Raw genomic sequence first — 26,235 nt, 5'->3', positions numbered from 1 at the left:
AACCAGAGCCGCCACCGAGGTTAGATGCCCACCCAGACCCTCCCATATAGGTTTAGGTTTGCGGCCGGGAGTCCGCACCTTTGGGTGGGGGCACTGTCACGCCCTGACCTTAGTTATCTTTGTTTTCTTTATTATTTTGGTTAGGTCAGGATGTGACGAGGGTGGTTTGTTTAGTTTTGTATGTCTAGGAGTTTTTGTATGTCTCTGGGTTTTTCTGGTCTAGGGGTTTATATGTCTATGGTTGCCTAGATTGGTTCTCAATCAGAGGCAGCTGTTTTTTCGTTGTCTCTGATTGGGGACCATTATATTTAGGTAGCCATATTCCTAGGTAGCCATATTTTATGGGTTGTTATTCTATGTTTAGTTGCCTGTTCTGCACTAGCCATATTAGCTTCACGGTTAGTTTTTGTTGTTTTGTTAGTTTTGTTCAGTGTTCGTTCTTTATTAAAGAAGATGTACGCTTACCACGCTGTGCCTTGGCCTCCTCCATTTAACGAACGTGACAGCATAACTCTTTTCACCACAATTGGCAATCATAGTTTACTCACCTTTAATTCATTTTTTACCACTACACACTGACTACTAATAGGCCTATTTCAAGTTCGAAGTTAATACACATTATAGCCTAGTCTTGTAAGTTGACCTTGGGTGTTAGGCTGACCATCCCATTTTTTCCCAGGACAGTTTTAGGCTCATTTTAGGTGTCCTGACTTTTCAGGCTACAAAAAAAGGTTGATTTGTTAGCAGGACACATCAATTCATGTAGAACTATTCAATGGCAATCGCTGAATGTCATTAGGAAACACTTCTTGGTGTTTTGTAACAGATGTCTATTTCCATTCATCAAATGGCAAGACTATACATGCAGTTTGGATGCTGGATTCATTTACGTCTTTATTATTAGGCTACTCAATAGAGACTCCCTGAGTGTTATGGTGTAATTCGCACTCTGGCCAGGTGTGTGTGAGAGCTATTTACTTCCCGGCACAGCCAGAAGAGGACTGGTCACCCCTCATAGCCTGGTTCCTCTCTGTTTCTTCCTTGGTTCCGGCCTTTCTAGGGAGTTTTTCTTAGCCACCGTGCTTCTACACCTGCATTGCTTGCTGTTTGGGGTTTTAGGCTGGGTTTCTGTACAGCACTTTGTGACAGCTGATATAAGGAGGGCTTTATAAATACATTTGATTGATTCATTTGTGAGCAGTGTGTGAGTGAGCTAACTGTGTATGGTGTGTGTGTGTGTGCATGTGAGCTGTTTGTGTAAGCTGTTTCTGTAATGTGTGTGTGTGTGTGTGTGTGTGTACATGTGTGCAACCTGGACTCAGGGGTAGGTGTAACATAGTAAATGGGAATCCGTCAGAACCAAATTAGTGAGATGTGTTCTATTTGGTATGGTATGTATTAATATGTGGATGTCCATATCCATTTCTTATATGTTATGAATTACAATTCGTATGATATGTTACAAATTATAATTTGTGTGATATGTCACCAATTGCATTTCGTTCAATATGTTCTGAATTTGCACTACGTATTGTTGGATTCAGTGAAAAACTTTGAACATTGAGATACTAAAGACAATGATAGATCAGAAGCGGGGTATATAAAGGAGTGGAAGAGTGGTTTTTATGTCAGAAGTTAATGGTTCTCTGTAGAAAGACAGAGTGGCTGTGGAATGTGCTGGGTGGACGGGAGAGAGTCACCGGAGTGTGATGGGTGATACGGGTGGAGAGCTTTGGATTAAACATCAAGGGGGTTGAGGTTAGGTCAGGTCACCTTAAGGGAGACAGAACGGTTTATCACTTCGTCTTCCTGTGGAACCATAAGATGTAAGGTTTGGAGAGAAGGAGGAGTGCCTAAAGTGGAGTATATATACTTGTGATGGTGGAAACATGTTTTTGTCTGAATACAGCTGCGTCGACCCTTTGGGAAGAATTAAACTTGCTTAAGCTTCTCCAGTGTCCATGAGTTATTTACTCTGAAAAATGAGAACCTAACAGTCTGATATGTTACAATTTCCAGTTTGTTGTGGCTAATGTTAGCGTTAGCAAATTACAATTTGTGTGATATGTTACGAATTACAATTAGTTGTGGCTAACGTTAGCTAGGTAGCTAGGTGGCTAACGTTAGCTAGGCTAGGGGTTAAGGTTAGGGTTAGGAGTTAGGTTAAAGGGTTAAGTTTAGGGTTTGGGTAAGAGTTAGCTAACATGCTAAGTAGTTGCATTAGCTAGAAAGTAGTTGCAAAGTTGCTAAAGTTGTCCGTGATGAGATTTGAAAACGCAACCTTTGGCTTGCTAGACGTTTCGCGTTGTACGACCACCCATCCACCCCGACCAACTCCTGTCCTGTTTGCCTAAGTAACCTTCTGTCTTATGTAACCATACCAAACGTAACATATCACACTAATTTGAATGTCCCGGACTTTCCTATACCATTTTACATCTAGTCTGTGAGATCAGCCTGGTGTGAGTATGTGTGTGTCTATGTATGAGCTGTGCTATGTTCCCTGCGTTTCTTTGTTGTGTGTGTGTGTGTGTGTGTGTGCTGTTCCAGGACATACCATGTCATTGAAGACACCGGGCCTCATGAGGTTAGTCATCCGTGCCACCTGGTACACGTCCACAGAGCCCTGCTGCTCCAGCTGCTGTGCCAGGGTGGTGAGGGCACAGAACTGCCCCGCCATCGAGCCACCCAGCCTGGCACAGACACAGACAGGGGAAACTATGCTATGAACCAATTACGGAAACAACACCCAAGTCTTTGTCTCAAACACAGAATGAGCCAACAACTCCTGGAACAAAAAAACACTGTTATATGGTGAATCAGTGAAATCAGTTCCCATCAGTGAGATAACACACTTCAAATAAGATTCCTCGCACCCTACCAGCCCTCAGCTGACCTCCCAACCCCCAGCTGACCTCCCAACCCCAGAGAACACAGAGAAGACTTGAGGAACAGAGGAGAGAAGTAACTCACCGGTCATGCACGACTATGGTTCCTTCTCTCCGTCTGCTATCCTCTGTGATAATGTTGAGCAGCTGGAAGGTGCTGCTGACGGGGCTGTCTGGGTTGGGCCAGCAGGGGGACATGTACTGACGCACCTCCAGGACATAGTTATCCTGGGGAAAGAAAGAGAGAGAGAGGAGTGTGGGAAGAGTCTGGGTGTGTGTGTGTGTAGTTCTCATTTGTGTGTGGTCCTCATTTGTGTGTATGTGTCTGGTTTGATCTCTGTGTGTGGTTTGATCTCTCCCAGCTAGCACATTTGGTTCATTGGAAGTTGTGGGAACGTATGTTTTTGGTTTCACATTGGTTGTGGGAACAAAGCCATACGCTTCCTGACTGGTAAAATTGAACGTTTTTTTAAACGTTCTGAGAACAGAAGTTGAAAAAACGGGAATGTTTATTTTTATTTTTTAGTTTGCAGCAAGGGAGGTTCTGAGAGTGTTTTACTCTGGTTCCTTGGAAGTTTTATTAGCCCTCTGAGAAAATAAATTATAGGGAATGATTCTGAATGTTTCAATAAGACTTTTAATAATACTGCTAGATTATTTGGGGTTCGAAACATGTTTGAACTCCAAGCACAGATAGAACACATGGAAATTAATGTCCTTAGGCAGTAGCCCTTTCCTGCAGTCAAATGACTAAATCACCTTCTAGTGGCCTAATGGGTGGAACGTTAAAAAAACGAAGAAAATTCGGTTTCTATGTGAAACGGTTTTGTTATATTTCAGTCCGTTGATGTATATAAAGTGAAATATTGAGATTCAAACTCAAAGTTGGATACTTTTCAACTCTTTATCTGGCATGGTACAGGTGTCTCCTCTTTTAAAGCCCATGACCATGTACGTAAGGTGTATACTTTTGTTTCAAAGCACTCATTAAGATCAGATGTGGACAATTACTGGGCGCGGCCAACACACCTCAACACACTAAACAAGATAGAGGATACAAAGAGTTTGTTGATGCTGAGAATGGAATGTTTACGTTTTTAAATAACATTGCTAGAAAGTTCTCTCGACATGACAAACGTTTTCTTGTGTTTTTTTATGGAAAGTTTTCTTCAAGTTCTTGGAACAATTTGAGAACCTGACTTTAAAGAAAACCATGAGGAAACCTTTAGGAAACATTATGCTGAAGTACTGAAATTCCCACAGAAGAACTTGTTTCTTAACGTTCTCTCAACTAGCTGAGAACATTCCCAAAGCCAAACTAGTTGGAGAACGTTACTCGAACATTTCCAAAATTCTAATTAAATGTAACCATGTTTGAACTTTTAGGAAATGTTCTGTTAAAGTAATGAAATACAGAGAAAATATATATTTTTTGTCAAGTTCCTTAAATGTGCCGAGAATGTTCCAAAGACAGGCAACTATCTTGTACCATTCCCAGAAAGTTGTGGAAAGGTTGTATCCAAAATAACCATTGGACAACCATGCTCCCACCAAGCTCTAAGAAACATATGGTTCTCAGAACGTTATGTGCTAGCTGGGCTGTTTGTGTGTGGTTGAATCTGTGTGTGTGTGTATGCGTGTGCGAGCTTGCATCTTGCACGTGTGAGTGTGTGGGGTTGGATCTTACCTGTGTGGCCTCCAGTAAGAAGTCGTGGACCACCAGTCTCTCCTCGTTGGCCAGACACATGTGGTCCTCTCCAGTGAACGACACTATGAAACCCTCACAGCTGATTGGCTGATCCTTACTGGGCCAGTAAACACAAGACTCCTCCCCCTCACTCTGATAGGACACAATGGAGACAGCGTTATAGGTGTGATACTGTTGACGCGTGCGTGCGTGTGTGCGTGTGTGTGTGTGTGTGGAGTGCTACCTGCTTACCTGTGCTGTGTGTGTGTCAGGCAGGGAGATGATGAGCTGTGAGTTGTGGTCCCAGACCATTCTCCAGAAGTCCGAGACAGTGGAGGGGAGAGGAGACTGGGTCAGGATAAACTCCCTGCTCTTGTGGTAACCCTGGAACACAGCACAGACACAGTCAAAATAAACAACATGAATCTGGAACACACATATATATGACTTTGCTTTGACGTGGTTTATGAGTGTACATAACACTAGGAACACCTTCCTACTATTGAGTTGCACCCCTTTTGCCCTCAGAACAGCCTCAATTCACCGGGGCCTGGACTCTACAAGGTGTAGAAGCATTCCACAGGGACAGTTGTCAATTTGGCTGGATGTACAATACTTTGGGTGGGGGACCATTCTTGATACACACGGGAAACTGTTGAGCGTGAAAAACCCAGCAGCGTTGCAGTTCTTGACACACTCAAACCGGTGCACTTGGCCACCTACTACCATACCCCATTCAAAGGCACGAAAATCTTTTGTCTGGCCCATTCACCCTCTGAATGGCACACATACACAATCCACGTCTCAACTGTCTCAAGGCTTAAAATCCTTCGTTAACCTGTCTCCTCCCCTTCATCTACACTGATTGAAGTGAATTTAACAGGTGACATCAATAAGGGATCATCGCTTTCAGCTGGATTCACCTTGTCAGGCTATGTCATGGAAAAAGCAGTTCCTAATGTTTTGTACACTCGGTGTATGTAGTGTTTATGAAGACCATGTGAATCCTCTTTAAAGCATTTATAAGGGGTCCTTATCAAATGGACAACCTTGCTCTTACCATGATATAGGAAGCGTTGATGTAGTCTGAAGATTCTCCTTCCACTGGACATGACAGACACACTCTGGATCTCTCCACTGCAGCACACAGAAACACACAACACAATCTATTATTTTCAAGTGGTCCTAAAGTATTGCTTGAATTTATTATATTAAAAATGTTCTGGTGTTTCTCAGATAAAGTATTCCATTTGTTTATTACTCTGAATCGAAATGTTCTTTTGCCTATTCCTCTTCTCTGCTGAGGTAAGACATAGATGAAGGAGAACCTTTTCCTGGTATTGACTGAATGGCTGTCTCTTACCAACTACATGTATATCGTGTTGTGTGCGATTGGCTACTTCAACTCACCCGGCATGAGAGAGGAGGTCCTGTTTTTGTCAGCGTTTCCCTCTCTCAGGGCAGCGGCGTAGTCAGCCTGTCTGGCTCTGCGCTGACTCACCAGCTATAACACGACAGTAGTAAACATTACCAACACAGTACCATCACTCCTGCTCAATGGCTTTCACCAATCAAGTCACGCCAGATCAGTGATTACTTTAAGGATGTATCCTCAATGTGTTTGAGCAGGTCCCAAGTCAGGGCCCAGAAAGTAGCACACTAGGTTGTAGGGTTCCACTCTGTGTGTGTGTGTGTGTGTTCTGACCTTAAACTGTCTCTCCATGCGGGTCCTCCCGGAGGGCCCAGTGGTCAGCAGGTCCGTGACGTAGGAGTGGACCAGGTCAGAGGTCACCAGAGTGTCCCTGCTGATGATGGCCTCCACCAGGGCATCGTGGATAAACACATACTGCTCCTGAGGATCAGAGAGACATAACACAGAGAGAGATGTCTCACTCACATCACCTCCACCAGGGCATCGTGGATAAACACATACTGCTCCTGAGGACCAGAGAGACATTACACAGAGAGAGACGTCTCACTCACATCACCTTCACCAGGGCATCGTGGATAAACACATACTGCTCCTGAGGATCAGAGAGACATAACACAGAGAGAGAGATGTCTCACTCACATCACCTCCACCAGGGCATCGTGGATAAACACATACTGCTCCTGAGGACCAGAGAGACATTACACAGAGAGAGACGTCTCACTCACATCACCTCCACCAGGGCATCGTGGATAAACACATACTGCTCCTGAGGATCAGCGAGACATAACACAGAGAGAGATGTCTTACTCACATCACCTCCACCAGGGCATCGTGGATAAACACATACTGCTCCTGAGGACCAGAGAGACATTACACAGAGAGAGACGTCTCACTCACATCACCTCCACCAGGGCATCGTGGATAAACACATACTGCTCCTGAGGACCAGAGAGACATTACACAGAGAGAGATGTCTCACTCACATCACCTCCACCAGGGCATCGTGGATAAACACATACTGCTCCTGAGGATCAGAGAGACATAACACAGAGAGAGATGTCTCACTCACATCACCTCCACCAGGGCATCGTGGATAAACACATACTGCTCCTGAGGACCAGAGAGACATAACACAGAGAGAGACGTCTCACTCACATCACCTCCACCAGGGCATCGTGGATAAACACATACTGCTCCTGAGGATCAGAGAGACATAACACAGAGAGAGACGTCTCACTCACATCACCTCCACCAGGGCATCGTGGATAAACACATACTGCTCCTGAGGACCAGAGAGACATAACACAGAGAGAGACGTCTCACTCACATCACCTACAGCTGGGCTGGATAATGACTTGATTAGTTGAATCGGCTGTGTAGTGCTCGTGCAAAAACCTAAATGTGCACCCCTTGGGTTCCCCGGGACCGAGTTTGGGAAACGCTGCTCCTGTAAGTGTGTGCATTACCTTCGTCTGTACCAGGTAGTTCCTCTGTGTTCTGACGTGTTTGAGGAAGCCCAGTATGTTGACCGTTCCCTGGTCCTGGATCTGTTGCAGCATACTGTCCAACACGATGTAGGTCCCTGTCCTCCCCACACCAGCACTACACACACAGAACATACTTGTGAGAGAGTTCCACACAACACAATGCTTCCCTTTACAGAAATGAATACTTGGATATTCACCTTCTGCAAAAAGCCATTGGATCTGCATACTGTTATTCAACCCTTTCTCAAGCAATGTTTTTGCCAAGTCTTTGCCCCTGGTTGCTATTACCCCCCCCCCCTCCCACACACACCCAGCCCACCTGCAGTGTACAAGGACAGGGCCCATGTCCTGAGTCCTGGCCTGGGACGAGGCCCGTACGAAGGAGATGACAGGCAGGGTGTATTCAGGCACGCCCATGTCAGGCCACTGGGTGTAGTGGTACTGAACCACCGTCCTCTCAGCACAGCGACCCCTCTGGGAAGCCTGTAGGTACAACACACAGCAGGCAGGGTCAAACAGACTAGAAGCTCTGTGCACTGCAGTGCATCTTCTTCAAGGTGTGTGTGTGTGTCCAGGAAGGTACCTTTTGTGAGGTGTCTCTGACGGTAAAGGTTCTCCGGGTATAGTAGGCCAGGGTCTTGGTGTCTTTTAGGGTCACCAGGAAATAACCGTACTCCTCCTGGTTCTCCATTGGCCAGTACTGGTCACACTTCCTCTGACATCACAGAGGGAGAGAGCCTCAGTCACACAATGGTCAAAACAGTCATATAAAAGTCAGATAAAAACTTCACAAACAGAGTTATGTTCCATTTTCCTTCCCTCTTGAACCAATGTTTTCTGTTCAAACTGTGTAAAAATAAGACACATCAACACAGTGCCCCAGCCTGCAGTCTATCTGTGTGACTAACTGACCCGGCCCTTCTCCAACAGGTTGGTGATCATGACGATGACTCCAACATTCTCCTGCCACACCATCCTCCAGAAGTCCTCTGTTCCAGACTTCAGGGGGCCCTGGGCTGCGATGTAGGCCCTTGTACGCTCAAAACCCTGACAGGAACACAAACACACAGATCAATCAATCAACCAATCATCCAGTCAATCTTCCATACTACCCCTAGTCTGTATTTCTAATACCAGTCCTCTTTACATAGCGTACGTACACGTTCACTAGTTGATATAGATATGAATGATAAGGAGAGGAGCTACTTACATCAACAAAGTTAGCATTGATGTAGTCTCCACCTTCTCCCTCTTCCAGCAGTTTGACTCTGCTGTGGTCATCTAGAACAACAAAGAGGGTTAATGCATAGTGTGTGTGTGTGTGTCAGTGTGTGTCAGTGTGTGTGTGTATTTTTAGTTAGTGTGTGTGACGTACAGGCCATGATGTTGATGTATCGGTTCTTGTTCTTGTTGTCTGGGTGGTTGGAGCTGTCAGTAGTGATGCCCATCTCCACCGTGCACGACTGCACCTCCTGTAAGAGAAACACACACAGGCACTCAGTCACACAACCCTGAACAATGAATGACCAATACACACACACACACACACACACACACACAGCCATTATGAACCAACACACACAACCTGGCCGGTGTCCAACACGCAAGTCCAATTATCAAATAGAAGGTAGCATGCAAGAACACAACAAACAATAAAGCACTAAATTACATGACAGCAGACAGTACAGCTACTCAGAGATGTGATCCATGCAACAAAGAAAACACTATCAGTCAATTCCAATGATAGGATAAAGAGAAAAGGTCTTCCTGATTCTGAGGTCAAAGGTCAAAGAATCAGGAAGTCCTGATGAATCAGGATAACATCTTTGATACTGTGTGCATATCTAATCTAACACAAAGGGAGTCTTACCTCATAACACTCTGTCACAATCTAATGGGGGGTGGGCGGGGGGGTGTAGGGGGTGAGAATGGGAGGTGGAAGGGTGGTGGGGAGGAGGGGGTGAGAATGCAGAAAGCACAGCGATGAGGGGTTGGGCGACACACAGTGACCAGTCAGTGCAGATACAGAGACATGAGGAACAGCTCTCTGTGTATGTATTTGTCTGGAGGTAGTGGGCATGCCTATTGACAGGGTCACCTACTGATGCACCCAGTTTTGCAAACTGTAGGCCATGTTGACACCAAACATTCCAGTGGAACGTTGTCTCGGAATGGGTGGTGTGAATATGGCATCCATTAAAATGTCTAAAAGCTTTTTTTTCCAAACTCTGTGTATCTATAGCTATGTACAGGGTGTATTAGAGTACGGTTACCTACAGAGGCAGTGTAATGTAGTCCCTCACACCCAAACATACAGTACACCCTCAACATGCTAACCCACAACCACAACAGTTACACTGAGACAGATAGGGACATCTAATACACATAGTAACATCTACAGACAAAAAACGAAAATGTTGCTCTAACCAATTTACAAACGTTTCTGTTTCAGACAGTAGTGCCACCTTTCACAGGATGCCTCACTTACCAGTAGTGTTGAGTTAGGTTATACTCTGAACAAACATACACTTTTATTGATTAGAAAGGAATAGCTTTAGGAAGCAGTGAGGGTCAAATCTTAACCATGACTACCACACTGTGCCTGGGTGATGTTAATACTGCTGGGGAGCATTAAGAGCGGTATATATCCTACATACAGTAGTATCAGGCTGATGTCTCTCTCACCTCAAAATCCTTGGAGAAGGTGTTGGTCTGGTGGAGCTCTGCCACGTGCTTCACAAACTGCTTCACGGACAGCGCCTCGTGCTCTTCTGGAAACACAGACAGGAATGAATGAATGGACGATGTGTGTGGTGTGTGTGTGTGTGTGTGTGTGTGTGTGTGTGTGTGTGTGTGTGTGTGTGTGTGTGTGTGTGTGTGTGTGTGTGCGACGGTAACCTGTGGCGGGCAGCAGAGGTGAAGACAAAGCAGAGATGACTTTGGGTGAGGCGGTGTCTTCGGTGAAGAAGTCAACCGTCTGGAAGCAGTTTCTGTTAAACAAACGTTGCAAATAGAAATATAATTAACAGAGCTGACACGACTCCCACTTCTACAGGGCAGACAATCATACCTGCTCTACACAATACATTTCTATCTGAACACACACTGTAAAGCATTTGCTGTAAAATGTACAGTAACTTGCTGGCAGAAATTAGCCAGTAAGTTACTGTCATTTATTTTAGAGTACAGCTACTGTAATACATTTAACAGTAATTCATTTTACAGTACCAAAAAATATGACTGTAATCTAATTACAGTATATTGTAATTACCCATGCAGTGACATATTACCCAGAATTCTTTGCAAGTTTTCCTTTTTACATTTAGGTAATTTAGCGGGTGCTCTTGTCCTTAGCAACTTACAGTCAGTGTATTCAACCAAGGTTGATAAACAATTCTCAGTCATAGCAAGTAAAAAGCTTCTCCATTACTTGCAATTACAACAAGATTTCTTATGATATATCTCTGGATAGTGCCAATACAATACTGAGATATTTACAGTAACTTGATGACAGAGCAATGAAACACAGTACAACAGACTATTTAACTATTACAAAACTACAGTATTTTACTGTAATTACAAGGGATGAGAGCAAGCAGGTTGGCTGTATGCATTTGCATATGAATTAATACTAGTTGTTTCATATCACTTTCACTTCTAGAGGCCTAATCAAAGGCTTCCAAACTGGCCGTGATTACAGGGCAAAACAAATCAAATTGATATGAGTACATATTCAGCCATTGAAAGACCTGCTTCTACTCCAATCTGTTCCCTATAGATACACTGAACAAACATATAAACACAAGTGTTGGTCCAATGTTTCATGAACTGAAATAAAAGATCCCAGACATTTTTCATATGCACAAAAAAATATTTATCTCAAAATGTGTTTATATCCCTGTTAGTGAGCATTTCTCCTTTGCCAAGATAATCCATCCACCTGACAGGTGTGGCATATCAAGAAGCTGATTAAACAGCATGGTCATTACACAGGTGCATCTTGTGCTGGGGACAATAAAAAGCCACTCTAAAATGTGCAGTTTCGTCACACAACACAATGCCACACATGTCTCAAGTTTTGAGGGTGACTGCAGGAATGCCCACCAGAGCTGTTACCAGAGAATCGAATGTTAATTTCTCTACCATAAATCGCCTCCAACGTTATGGAATTCTACAGTACTTCCAACCCACCTCACAACAGCAGACCACGTGAATGGCGTCATGTGGGCGAGGGTTTTTGCTGATAACAACAAGAAGAGGTGATGACTTAACAGCCACAGTTTGTCCCATGAATTAATCACAAAAATGTAGGATTAGCTGATGACTACGAAACAAACATTCTGGATAATACAGAGAATCTGGAACTATTCATTGATCAGCATTTTGATGTGCTCGAAAAAGAAACGGATGCATCGATGCGAACAGGAAGAAAGCCGTCGTCTAAAATTCCAAACCTAACATTGGAGGGGGACGTTTGTATATCTATGTCTCCAGAAGATAGAGCAATGCTTACAAGCATGAGAGAGCAGCTAAAAAAATGGATATATTGCCTACTGGGGGAGGTTGAGGCCTTTAAAACCAGAATGGATTACAGTAATAAAATGGAAAAAAATATGAGCGGAAAATAAGTCTGTGGACTCCCAGAAAGACACTGCAGAGAGGCTACGGGTAGAGATAATAAAACAATGAAAGCCGAATTACATGTTCTAAAGTGCAGAAGTATGATAAATAGTACTGTTATACTGGGAATAAAGGATGATGAAAACTATCAGTCTAGGAAGGAAAAAGTCAAGGTGTTCATGAAACGATCCCGGTGGAAACAATTGATTTTCAAAGAGCTCACTGTTTTGGTGGCAGAGTAGATGGACGGCCCCGTCCGATCGTAGCTATGCTAACCCACTACAGAAATGAAAGTCGCCTTGTTACAACAGGATAGGTAATTGAAAACCCCATTCTCTATTAATGAACAAGTTCTTCGTGAAATAGTGGAGAGATGATGTACCCTGCACCCCAAGTTCAGAAGACTCCGAGCAGAGAAGCAGAATGTTCGTCTAGTGGTCGATAAATGATATGTAAATAATCAAATGTTCAAGGACTTGATGATTACAACGTGGCTGTGAGTGATAGCTACCTCCTATTGAAGTAGTCCCCGATACATATTTGCACCGCATTACACAGTACAAATATGGATTCATAGTTTTTTTTTCACATTTGTTTTTTGTTTGTTGCATGAGCGACTTCTTTTGTTTTTATTCATGCATTATGGAACCGTGGACCATGTGGACTTAAAATAAGGTTGGATTTATGGTAATGCAGAATGGGTATGAAGAACTTACACTCTTTCTATTTAGGAAAAATTTAGTTTTGGACTATATGGACGTAATATCAGATTTTGATTTAGGGGAAGACGAGGATGGGTAAGGCTGACCTCTTTTTACGATAAAAAAAAAGTATTTCATTTGAAGATTGGTCATTAGAAATACTAAGGTAGTTTTTTGTTTGTTTAATATGATATGTCCTAATTGTAGAGGTCGGGTATGTTATGACTTAAAAAATATGTTATATCGGCCCTTGTTCGCCGATGTGAATCGGAATGATTCGCTTTTAACATAAAACTTAATGAATAAGAATAGATGTGTTATAGGGCTAGGATAAAGGATTATATCATTTAAAACCCGCATAGGTTCTCTATTGGAATAGGCCTAATAATTGGCAATACCCCTTTACATTAAAACAATTATTCTCAATATAAAACATGTAAAGGATGATTATTCTTCCGATACACACCGGCAAATGGATGGATTAGGTATTGTCAACAGGGTTGTTGTCTCTAGTGTGTGTGTGGGCTGGTTAACACTGGGATAAAGTGATTAACCTCTCTAGGGGGTGTGGGACGCTACCGTCCCACCTGGCCAACATCCAGTGAAATTACAGAGCGCCAAATTCAAAACCAAAAATAATCATTATAAAAATTCATGAAACATACAAATATTATACATCGGTTTAAAGATGAACTTCTTGTTAATCCAACCACGGTGTCAGATTTGAAAAATACTTTACGGCGAAAGCAAACCATGCGATTATCTGAGAACAGCGCCCAGCAGACAAATTACAACCAGTAACTAGCCAAGTAGACGAGTAACAAAAGTCAGAAATAGCGATAAAATTAATCACTTACCTTTGATGATCTTCATATGGTAGCACTCCGAAGACTCCATGTTACACAATAAATGTTTGTTTTGTTCGATAATGTCCCTCTATGTCCAAAAACCTCAGTTTTGTTCAGTAATCCCTTGGAACAAAGCGCGATCACAGCAGACAGATGAAAAATGAAAAAAGCACCATAAAAGTTCGTAGAAACATGTCAAACGATGTTTATAATCAATCCTCAGGTTGTTTTTGTCATAAATAATCGATAATATTTCCACCTGGACAATAACTTCTTCAATAGAAAAGTAGAAACAAGAAAGGTGCGCTCCCAGTCACACTCATGTCTGAAAATGTCCACTGTCCTCTCATTGAAAGTGCTGTTTCTCCCTAATTTTTCAGAGTAAAAGCCTGAAACAATGCCTAAAGACTGGCCACATGTAGTGGAAGCCATAGAGATCGTGAACTAGGTCATAAGTCTTTGTATGGTGGATAGGCTTTCAATGGAAAAACAGGCATTTCAAAATAATAGCACTTCCTGAATGGATTTTCCTCCTGCATCCTGATTTTCCTCCTCACCTGCCATATCAGTTCTGTTATACTCACAGACATTATTTTAACAGTTTTGAAAACTTTAGAGTGTTTTCTATCCAAATCTACTATATGCATATCCTAGCTTCTGGGCCTGAGTAGCAGGCAGTTTACTTTGGGAATGCTTTTCATCCAAAATTCTGAATGCTGCCCCCTATCCTAGTTTAAGCATCCGGACTGCCCAAATTTCCCTCTGGCCCAAGGGTTTGCCTAAGGACGCAAAGGTTTGCCATGAGTCAGGGAGATGGTCTGATGGTATGGGGGAGGTTTTAGTGGGTGGAATATTAGGACTATTGGAGGTTTATGAAGTTGCAGCTACAGTATGTTTAACAGTGCAAATTATTATGGTACAGCTATATGGACACTTAATCATCATGGTGCTTTTTAATGGTACATTTACAAACATTGGTTGTGGTAAGTATAATTGAAACTTGGGTATCATTATGGTAAGTGGGGAAATAAGTATAGCAAGTTATAATTGTAATGGCTTAGCAGATAATACAAAATTATCCATTTTTACATGGCTATAAGAGAGAATGTAATATCTACTGTTTACAGGAAACTCATTCTATAAATATAGATGGGGTTGGGTGGAAAAAGGACTGGGAGGGAGAAATATATTTTTGTCATGGTCAAAGAAACTCAAAAGGGGTGATTATATTAATTAATACAAATGTTGATCCAATTGTGCAGACAGATCTGCAAGGAAGATGGATTATTTTAAATATTCTATTGGACCAAAAACATATCTGGCTAATTAATCTGTATGGGCCAAATAATGATCCATATTTTTTCAAAAATATATAAACGTCCCTTTTTCAGGACCCTGTCTTTCAAAGATAATTAGTAAAAATCCACAGGTCGTCATTGTAAAGGGTATAAACACTGTTTCCCATGCTTGTTCAATGAACCATAAACAATGAATGAACATGCACCTGTGGAACGGTCGTTAAGACACTAACAGCTTACAGACGGTAGGCAATTAAGGTCACAGTTATGAAAATGTAGGACACTGAAGAGGCCTTTCTACTGACTCTGAAAAACACCAAAAGAAAGAAGCCCAGGGTCCCTGCTCATCTGCGTGAATGTGCCTTAGGCATGCTACAAGGAGGCATGAGGACTTGCAGATGTGGCCAGGGCAATGAATTGCAAAGTCCGTACTGTGAGACGCCTAAGACGCGCTACAGGGAGACAGGACGGACAGCTGATCATCCTCGCAGTGGCAGACCACGTGGAACAACACCTGCACAGGATCAGTGCATCTGAAAATCACACCTGCGGGACAGGTACAGGATGGCAACAACAACTTCCTAAGTTACATCAGGAACGCACAATCCCTCCATCAGTGCTCAGACTGTCCGCATTAGGCTGAGAGAGGCTGGACTGAGAGCTTGCAGGTCTGTTGTAAGGCAGGTCCTCACCAGACATCACCGGCACAAACCCACCGTCGCTAGATAGGACTGGCAAAAAGTGCTCTTCACTGACAAGTCGCGGTTTTGTCTCACCAGGGGTGATGGTCGGGTTCGCGTTTATCGTCGAAGGAATGAGCTTTAAACCGATTTGGGATCAATTTGGAGGTGGAGGGTACGTCATGTGCTGCGGCGGTGTGTCACAGCATCATCGGACTCAGCTTGTTGTCATTGCAGGCAATCTCATCGCTGTGTGTTACAGGGAAGACATCCTCCTCCCTCATGTGGTACCCTTCCTGCAGGCTCATCCTGACATGACCCTCCAGCATGACAATGCTACCAGCCATACTGCTCATTCTGTGCGTGATTTCCTGCAAGACAGGAATGTCAGTGTTCTGCCACGGCCAGCGAAGAGCCTGAATCTAAATCCCATTGAGCACATCTGGGACCTGTTGGATCGGAGGGTGAGGGCTAGGGCCATTCCCCCCCAGAAATGTCTGGGAACTTGCAGGTGCCTTGGTGGACGAGTGGGGTAATATCTCACAGCAAGAACTGGCAAATCTGGTGCAGTCCATGAGGAGGAGTGGCCTGTCTATCTGTCCACCTGTCCACCTATCTGGTGGCCACACCAGATACTGATTGTTACTTTTGATTTTGACCCCCCCCCCCTTTGTTCAGGGACACATTATTTGATTTCTGTCAGTCACATGTCTGTGGAACTTGTTCAGTTTATGTACCAGTTTTTGATTCTTGTTATGTTCATACAAATATTTACACATGTTAAGTTAAGCTGAAAATAAACGCAGTTGACAGGGGGAGGATGTTTATTTATTTGCTGAGTTTATATAATCTAGTGAGTTCACAAGCAACGAAATAATCAATTATTATGGTGGGAGATTATAACCTGTTAAAGAGGCTGCGAATTTTTGCAGCTTTTTGTTAAAAATCGTGCAACATTTCAACGTCCTGCTACTCATGCCAGGAATATAGTATATGCATATGATTAGTATGTGTGGATAGAAAACACTCTGAAGTTCATAAAACTGGTTAAATCATGTCTGTGACTATAACAGAACGTGTTTAGCAGGAAAAATCCCAAGGAAAACTGTTAACAAAAAAATATATATATATCCCTCTGCCAGTCTCTGTATTGTCTATGGCAAGGGAAAATAGATAGGGCCCAGTTTACATTGCCTACAGCCACACGATGTCGCCAGTACTGTCAATTGATTTCAAATGTATCCTTGGTAAAATGAGGAATAGGCACTTCCTGTCGTCGAGTACACCAGAGGAAGTTATGAAAGAGAGAATGTGGACCATGATTTCAAAACGTGCTGCTATTGAATACAGATCGCCCCGTGATCAATTTGATCGATTATTAACGTTTACTAATACCTAAAGTTGGATTACAAAAGTAGTTTGAAGTGTTTTGTCAAAGTTTATAGGTAACTTTTTTAATTTTAAAAAATGACGGTGCGTTTTGGAACGGTGCTTTTCATGGATCAGACGGGCTTCATAAATTGACATTTTGGGTATACATGGACGGATTTAATCGAATAAAAAGACCCAATTGTGATGTTTATGGGACATATAGGAGTGCCAACAAAGAAGCTCGTCAAAGGTAATGAATGTTTTATATTTTATTTCTGCGTTTTGTGTAGCGCCGGCTACGCTAATTATTTTGTTTACGTCCCCTTTGGGTATTTCGGGGGTTGCATGCACTCAGATAATAGCTTCTCATGCTTTCGCCGAAAAGCATTTTAAAAATCTGACATGTTGGCTAGATTCACAACGAGTGTAGCTTTAATTGAGTACCCTGCATGTGTGTTTTAATGAAAGTTTGAGTTGTATCGAGTACTATTAGTTGTCACTCTGAAATTTCCGCTGAGTTTATATAATCTAGTGAGTTCACAAGCAACGAAATAATCGATTATTATGGTGGGAGATTATAATATGGTTTTACGTACCTCAATAGATCGTAAAGGAAATCATTCTACGAACTATTACCCTCAAGCACTTAAGGAGATCACAAAGATCATGAATACTTTAGAACTAGTGGATATATGGAGGTTGCAAAACCCTGACCTAGTGAGATATACATGGAGGAGGCTTAATCAAGCTAGCCGTCTTGATTACTTCCTAGTCTCGTTCTTATTGGCATCAAAAGTATTAATAGGAGACCGAATGCGAACGGACCACCATCTAATTGGCCTCCATATAACTCTTACAGCATTTCCACGTGGACGGGGATATTGGAAATTTAATCAAAGCCTATTGGATGACAATTTGTTAACTAAGACAAAACAATTAATAATTGACTTTTTTTGTACAACATAGGTACAGCAGATCCCCTTATTGTATGGGACACTTTTAAATGTACTTTGAGAGGCCATTCAATACAATACTCATCATGAAAACAAAAGCGGTTTAGGTCAAAAGAGATTAGACTAATAAAGGAAATAGAGGAAGTAGATGGTAACAGCGCAGGTAGATGGTAATGGACACTGTACTATAGAGGCACAAATTAGGTTAGAGGAAAAACAAATAGAAATGGAGGTACTTATTCAAGAACGATTAAGTGTAATGTATTACAAAAATAAAGCGAATTGGATGGAAAATGCTGAAAAATACACATAATTTTTCTTGAATCTTCACCACAGAAATTCTACCAAAAAGATTTTACAGAAACTCGTTACACATGATGGAGTAATCCATGATTCAACAAATTATATTTTGAAAGGGGAAGCAAAATATTTTAAGCATGTTTTCTTTCCAGTCTCCTCCATTTCCACTGAAAGATGTTAACTGTAAGGATTTATTTTTAATAATATTAATAATGTATAATTAACAAATTTACAGAAAGACTGGTGTGAAGGCCAACTTAGAGAAGAGGAACTTTTTGAGGCAATAAAATCTTTTCAGTCTGGAAAAACACCAGGGCTTGACGGTATACCAGTAGAGGTATATCAGACCTTTTTTGATGTACTCAAAGATCCATTATTAGCATGCTTTATTACTCTTATACAAATGGTAAACTTTCAGTGACTCAACAAGAAGGTCTGATTTCATTACTACTAAAACAGGACCCAGGTGGTAAGTATAAAGATCCAGTCCATTTAAAAACGGGAGGCCTCTAACACTTCAATGGTGTGATGTGAAAATACTGGCGAAATGCATAGCATTTAGAATAAAAAAGGTTATACCAGATAATGTTCATCCTGAAAAGACAGGTTTTTTACCTGGACAATATATTGGAGATAATATACGACAATTACTTGAAACAATTGAACATTATGAAACATTGAAGATACTAGGTCTGGTCTTCATAGCAGATTTTGAAAAGGCGTTTGATAAAGTATGATTATAATTTATATATAAATGCCTGGAATACTTTAATTTTGGTGAATCTCTTATACAATGGGTTAAAGTTATGTACAGCAACCCCAGATGTAAAATAGTAAACAATGGTTACTTCTCAGAAAGTATTGAGCTTTTAAGAGGAGTAAAACAAGGCTGTCCGTTGTCTCCATACCTGTTTATTATGGCCATTGAAATGCTAGCTATTAAAATTAGATCCAACAAGAACATCAAGGGGTTAGAAATCCAGGGGATAAAAACAAAAGTGTCAATGTATTCTGATGACTCTTATTTTTTTTCTTAAATCTGCAATCTGGATCCCTGCTCAGTCTCATTGAAGAACTTGATGACTTTTCCAGCCTCTGGATTAAAACCTAATTATGACAATTGTACCATATTATGTATGGGATTGTTAAAAAAGACAATGTTTACACTACCTGGTAGTTTACCAATAATATGGGCGGATGGCGAAGTAGACATACTTGGTATTCACATCTCAAAAAATATAAATGATCTTACCACAATTAATTTAATAGAAAGTTAGCAAAAATAGATAAGATTCTGCAACCATGGAGAGGTAAATAGTTGTCTATTTATGGAATAATCACATTGATTAACTATTTTGGTCCTATCACAGTTTACTTACTTACTCTTGGCATTGCCTCCTCCAGATCATTCGTTCTTAAATCATATGAGCAAAAATTATTTCATTTTATTTGGAATGCTAAACCAGACTAAATTAAATGTGCCTGTTTATATAATGAATGAGTTTAGGGGCTAAAATGATTAAATATTAAAGCTTTAAACCTCTCACTAAAAGCTTCACTCATACATAAATTATACTTAAACCCAAAATGGTTCTCCAGTAGATTATTAAGAAAAGCTCATCCTTTGTTCTAAAATGGCTTTTTTGCATTCATACAGATTACAATTTCTAATTTTTGACTAATTGAAAATGAAATTATCGCCCTTAAACAAACCATACAAAACTGGTTACAATTTCAGTTTTATCCTCCAGAAAATAGGACAAATATTACAACAAATGTTATGGTTAAACTCAAATATATTGATTAATAAAAAACATTATTTATTGAAAAAATGATAAATTGTATTATATTTATGAATGATCTTATGAATAGAAAAGGAGTTATGTCACATGCAGTTATCGAAAGTATTTAGGAATATCTGCTCAATCCAAATTTACAACCAACTGATTGCAGCACTACCAAAAAAATGGAGGCAAGTGGAAAAGGGAGAAGGTAGGTGTCACGTCCTGACTTTAGAGCTTTTTATGTCTCTATTTTGGTTCGGTCAGGGTGTGATTTGCGTTCCTTTTTCTATGTTTTTGTATTTCTTTGTTTTTGGCCGGGTATGGTTCTCAATCAGGGACAGCTGACTATCGTTGTCTCTGATTGGGAACCATACTTAGGTAGCTTTTTCCCACAGGGTTTTTGTGGGTAGTTATTTTCTGTTTTGTGTTTCTGCACCTGACAGGACTGTTTCGGTTTTTGTTCATTCTCTTTGTTATTTTGTTATTTAGTGTTCAGTTGAAATAAGAGTATGAACACTTACCATGCTGCGCTTTGGTCCTCACATTCTTCAACAGACGATCGTTACAGAATGAATACTTACCACGCTGCGCTTTGGTCCACACCTTCTTCAACAGACGATCGTTACAGTAGGGAATTTGTTTGCCTGCCATATATTAAAAATACCAATTGGCTGAAAGGAACTGGCATAAATAGAAAAATATACCAGTTTCATCTGAGGACAAAAATGTTGACAGCTGCGCCGTACAGGTTGCAAAGTAAAGTACCCCTGCTTAAGCCAGTACATGTCCAGGCCCGTCTAAAGTTTGCTAGAGAGCATTTGGATGATCCAGAAGAAGATTGGGAGAATGTCGTATGGTCAGATGAAACCAAAATATAACTTTTTGGTAAAAACTCAACTCGTCGTGTTTGGAGGACAAAGAATGCTGAGTTGCATGCAAAGAACACCATACCTACTGTGAAGCATGGGGGTGGAAACATCATGCTTTGGGGCTGTTTTTCTGCAAAGGGACCAGGATGACTGATCCGTGTAAAGGAAAGAATGAATGGGGCCATGTATCGTAAGATTTTGAGTGAAAACCTCCTTCTATCAGCAAGGGCATTGAAGATGAAACGTGGCTGGGTCTTTCAGCATGACAATCATCCCAAACACACCGCCCGGGCAACGAAGGAGTGGCTTCGTAAGAAGCATTTCAAGGTCCTGGAGTGGCCTAGCCAGTCTCCAGATCTCAACCCCATAGAAAATCTTTGGAGGGAGTTGAAAGTCCGTGTTGCCCAGCAACAGCCCCAAAACATCACTGCTCTAGAGGAGATCTGCATGGAGGAATTGGCCAAAATACCAGCAACAGTGTGTGAAAACCTTGTGAAGACTTACAGAAAACGTTTGACCTCTGTCATTGCCAACAAAGGGTATATAACAAAGTATTGAGATAAACTTTTGTTATTGACCAAATACTTATTTTCCACTATAATTTGCAAATAAATTCATAAAAAATCCTACAATGTGATTTTCTGGATTTTTTTGTCTGTCATAGTTGAAGTGTACCTATGATGAAAATTACAGGCCTCTCTCATCTTTTTAAGTGGGAGAACTTGCACAATTGGTGGCTGACTAAATACTTTTTTGCCCCACTGTATATGGCACATGGAAACCTAACAAGGGCGGTCTATGGTGATATAGGTGGGATGGGCTGAGAGTGGCTGAGGGTTGGGATTAAAGAGTTTGTTTGGTAATGTATTTTTGTTATATATAGAAGTATGTAGAATATGTTAAATGTATATGTAGAAAAATATTTAATTAGAATTTCTTTTTTTTTTACAGCTAAGATATTTGTCCTCCGAAGAGGGGGGGTGGTGGAGGGGTTAGGTAGGGGCAGGAATAAGCTATGGACAACGAACACAATTGCATTTCATCAATGACAATTTAATTGCACAGATGCTGTGACGAGATCCTGAGGCCCATTGTCGTGCCATGCATCCGCCGCCATCACCTCACGTTTCAGCATGATAATGCATGACTCCATGTCACAAGGATCTGTACATGATTCTTGGAAGCTGAAAATGTCCCAGTTATTCCATGGCCTGCATAATCACCAGACATGTCACCCATTGAGCATGTTTGGGATGCTCTGGATCGCCATTTACGACAGCGTGTTCCAGTTTCCGCCAATATCCAGTATCTACGCAGAGCCATGGGAGAAGTAGTCGGACAACATTCCACAGGCCAGATCAACTCCATGAGCCAGAGATTCTCTCACACAATATTTCACCAGAATGCACCATAATTAATACTGTAAAATACATTTACAGTATTTTACTGTGCATTTCATAGGTTTTGAAATTATAGAAAGGTCTTACAGTGTGCTGTAAAACAAATGCACGGTATTTTACTGTGGATTGTACAGTAATCTACTGTATTCCGTTTATTCAGTAAGTTACTGATAAAATTACAAAACTGATAACAGTGCAGTGTGCTAATCGTACCTCCAGTAGATGAGGATGCCCACCAGGACCAGGAGACAGATAATGGTGAGGGTGGATACCACAGCCAGAGGGACCACTGTCCTCTTCTCCCTCTCAGCAACACTTCCCACCATTTCTACCCTTGACTCATGGCTGCTGTTACTGATCTCTGGGGGGGAGGAAGAATCGGTTACCATTTACAGACTTGTATGCACAGGCACACACCCTGAATTTAAAGAAACATCCTTTATTTCAATCAGTAGGAAATCTGTTACCACATCATTGAGTACAAATACCATAATCATATTTCCTCTCATATGCAAGGAAATCTAATTTTACTCTCCAAATAACACCACCTAACCCGCCACCATGATTGGAGATTCCTGAGTGTATGTTACCTTTCCTCAGCTCTTCCACAGCCCTGCTGTCAGGGAGAACAGGGACACGTAGATCTTCACGTGGGATGCTCTGGATCGACATGTACGACAGCGTGTTCCAGTTTCCAATATCCAGTAACTACGACCAGCGCTGGGCAGCTCCACTAGGACCTCTCCACCTCTATCTCCAGACCCACTAGCCTCCCCCAGCACCACAGACCCCTGAGGATTGGCCCCTGCTCTGTCCACCTCGGACACACCACTACCAGTCTCACTCTCAACGTAGAAGATGGAAGAACGACGCCCTGTCACCACTGCTCTCTTCCTGTGTCTCTCCCTCTGTTGTGTCCATGGCTGAGGCCAGTGTGAGTGAACTGTCTCAAGGGAAAGTGTTGCCCCTCTCGGCCAGCCCTGACCTAGGGTGACCCCGTCCCTGTAGAGGTCAGAGCTTGACCCACTGATGTCTGTCTGTCCAACCTGAGAGGTCACAGCCTGTCTGTCCGACCTGGAGTCCTCTTCAGAGGGGCAGACAGAGGGGGAGAGGGTTGTGTCTTTTTCGGAGGGGGTGACAGACAGGTAGAGGGTTGGTGTCTCTTCTGAATGGCTGAGAGAAGGGTGCAAGGTGGTGTAGCCCCCTTGGGAGGGTGTGAGAGAATCCTCTTCAGAGTGGGAGACAGAGGGGTATGGGGCTGGGAAGTTGGGAGGTTCTGTGGGCTGCTGTACCCAAGTCCCCCTCTGAAAGCTGGTACCGACTGGAACAGAGAGGCCGGTCTGGTCAGACTGAGTGTGAAAATAAGCACTAAACTGAATACTTAACAACACACCAGACCACCAGTGAGGAGCATAAGAACCACAGAGTCTGAGTGGTTATACAAAGCAGCCACCAGAGGGCAGACTGGAGTCAGGGAGGAGCCGCCAGGTCACACACAGCAAGGCGGGTAAAGAGTCCCAGAAGAAGACATAAGATGTGAATCTTTATGATTCAGGGCAAGGAAGACAGACTGGCAGAGGAATACCCACCACCGCTGGGTACCGGTAGGAGACATGGATCTCTGAAGTACCAGTGTGAACCAGTATGAAGCGCCGGGCAGCCAAAGGATGAGAGAGAAGTTGAAAAGGGCAGATCACTATAGACACAAAGAGCCGGACTGTTACAGCACATCACCAGCGTAACCACCACCAGCCAGTAGAGCGCCAGTCCCTTCACCACCATCATTATCACCATCGTAGGAATAAGCGGCAATATCACCCTTATCGACAGCACAGCAGCAGAGAGGTACAGGTCACACAGCCATCATACAACCATCAAACAACCGTTATACAACCATCATTCATCCATCAAACAACCACCACACAACCAAACAATGTAAGAGTGCACTATACAGTGCCACGCTTTGGCAACAGGAGGAGAGGCAAAGGCATAAAGGTAATGTGTAATATGTTTCTTACCGGTGAATATGGGCTGGGTGGTGAGCTGTAAGACCTTGACGAGGCCTGAGGTAGTGGAGGTGCCGTAGGCCGGTGAGAGGGAGTTGCTGGGACTTGAAGTCCTGGGTCTGATCCAGGGCACAGAGGGAGTTGAGGTTACAGAAACCGGGGTCTGTTGAATAGGGGTGGCCCTTGTCACTGTGCTAACTCTGTTATCAGACCGCCTGGAGGTCAAAACCAAGTCCTCTCCTTTCATTGTGACTTTAGGTCTGGCAGTAACAGGACTGAGAACTCTATCATCCAGGGTTTTGTTCAGTGTTGTTTTAGATGGCGTAGTCGTGAACTCTAAGGCAGTGGTGTTGACAACGTCCTCGTAGTAAACATCAGTGACCACCATGCCCCCCGCCGGAGGGGTGTACATATCGCTCTCTGGGGGTAGCAGGCCGATACCGGAAACGTCAGGTTTCTGGGCAGCAGAACCACGATTTTGGTTCCGGATCTGCTGAGGCGACCACGATAATGAGGCCTCCTCTGTGATTTGCCGGCGGACAGGAGGCGGGCTGGTCGTCCGGGAGACGGGTATCAGAAAGCCCGGCTGGTCGGTCACCATGGTGACCCAGGTGGCGCTCTTGCCGTTGGAGGCGGCGCTGGTGAAGGGGCGGTGGGGAGGGATACGCTGCTTCTTCTTGTCCTTCCTGGTCTGGTCCTTCTTGGGCTTGTCCATCCTGGACTGGTTCACAGGGTTCTGGTCGATCCGGTTCTGGTCATCTCTGGTCCCTGGTGGTACAGGCACAGAGCTCACTTGGGAGGCAGCAGTGGTGGAGGGCTGTTCAGGGAAAATCTGCTGGCGATCCTCTCTGGTTCTGCTCTCTTCTACTGGGTTCTGGTCTACTTGTTCCAATATATCCACTGGTTCCAATATATCCTCAGGTTCTGTATTGCCTGGATCAGACTCAATCTCTGGAGAAAAGAGAATGGGTATATATATATATATATATATATAAGACAACTGTTATCATGATGAGTACAACTATTTTGATAACTTCCGTACTTACTTTCAAGTCCGTTAACCTAAGTTCTTTACTCTCTCATATGAATCTCAGTGAAATAGGCTAACGATGGACACAGATTCAACTTTTTCCTGGACTAAAAATCCTTTTTAGAATCTGATCTCTCATGACAGCCTGAACACTAAAATGTTTGGTTGTGGGTGCTGAGATTATAGCTGGTCTCACCCGGGTCCTCCTGAGGCATGTCCACTATAATCTGGTCACTCCAGCGTCCCGTCAGGCCATTGGTGCAGACAGCTACCACCTGGACCACATAGCTGCTGTTGGACAGGAGACCGGGGATGATGGCCCCCTGAGAGAGGGTGAGTGATCAGTAACATGTCAGTCAACTCATCAATGCATCAGCCAATCGCACTCATCAATAAGTCAGCCAATCACTGTAGCGACAGTCAGTTGCTTGTCAAGTAGACAGGTGTATTACCACGTCCTGGTCTCCGTCGGTGCGGTACTCGTGTTTGGGCTGGTTCTGGTCCTGCAGCCGCTGGTAGGTGACAGAGTACCAGTCGATGGTGGTGTCATACACCACACGGGGGCGCTCCCACATCACCATGATGGTAGTGTCGTTCTGGGCATCCGCCTGCATGTTCTGAGGCGCCGAGCTGCACACTGGAGAAGACAGAAGAATGAGGTTAGATTACGTCCTATATAATCTCTGATGATAACATATGTATGTTTGTGTCTGGTTATCAACGTTGTCAGATTGGGAATATGTCAATTTTTAGCACGGGAGACAATGGGATATTGGGATTGAGCTTTCCTAAGGAAAACATGTCGGTCGACAACAACGTCTCTCTTAGAGCAACACTAGAAGAGGGAAAGGAAGAGGTGAAGGGAGACATTTTGGATATAG

The 26,235-nt window shown here is 42.8% G+C and overlaps 1 protein-coding gene across 2 annotated transcripts in view; it reads right to left on the bottom strand.

Moving 5' to 3' along the window:
• LOC139393107 (receptor-type tyrosine-protein phosphatase zeta-like) overlaps nt 1-26,235 on the bottom strand; it is a 56,390-nt gene that overhangs the window by 3,458 nt on the left and 26,697 nt on the right. Inside the window, exons 9-28 of one of the 2 annotated variants that reach the window (XM_071141461.1) lie at nt 25,807-25,991; nt 25,551-25,677; nt 24,337-25,275; nt 22,532-22,679; nt 10,393-10,484; nt 10,180-10,265; nt 9,365-9,385; nt 8,870-8,966; nt 8,705-8,775; nt 8,407-8,541; nt 8,078-8,209; nt 7,814-7,977; nt 7,474-7,609; nt 6,281-6,427; nt 5,986-6,079; nt 5,636-5,712; nt 4,828-4,959; nt 4,576-4,728; nt 2,974-3,116; nt 2,558-2,693 (exon numbers count right to left, since the gene is read on the bottom strand). In XM_071141461.1, the coding sequence (XP_070997562.1) occupies nt 2,558-2,693; nt 2,974-3,116; nt 4,576-4,728; nt 4,828-4,959; nt 5,636-5,712; nt 5,986-6,079; nt 6,281-6,427; nt 7,474-7,609; nt 7,814-7,977; nt 8,078-8,209; nt 8,407-8,541; nt 8,705-8,775; nt 8,870-8,966; nt 9,365-9,385; nt 10,180-10,265; nt 10,393-10,484; nt 22,532-22,679; nt 24,337-25,275; nt 25,551-25,677; nt 25,807-25,991 (3,215 nt within the window). The remainder of the gene's footprint in view (nt 1-2,557; nt 2,694-2,973; nt 3,117-4,575; nt 4,729-4,827; nt 4,960-5,635; nt 5,713-5,985; nt 6,080-6,280; nt 6,428-7,473; nt 7,610-7,813; nt 7,978-8,077; nt 8,210-8,406; nt 8,542-8,704; nt 8,776-8,869; nt 8,967-9,364; nt 9,386-10,179; nt 10,266-10,392; nt 10,485-22,531; nt 22,680-24,336; nt 25,276-25,550; nt 25,678-25,806; nt 25,992-26,235) is intronic. The other variant, XM_071141462.1, reaches the window with a different exon arrangement.

Source organism: Oncorhynchus clarkii, chromosome 33 (genome assembly GCF_045791955.1).
Source record: "Oncorhynchus clarkii lewisi isolate Uvic-CL-2024 chromosome 33, UVic_Ocla_1.0, whole genome shotgun sequence".
In the NCBI taxonomy this organism is placed as follows: domain Eukaryota; kingdom Metazoa; phylum Chordata; class Actinopteri; order Salmoniformes; family Salmonidae; genus Oncorhynchus; species Oncorhynchus clarkii.
The sequence above is the reverse complement of the archived record's forward strand: the minus strand, read 5'-3'. Positions and strand labels throughout refer to the sequence as shown.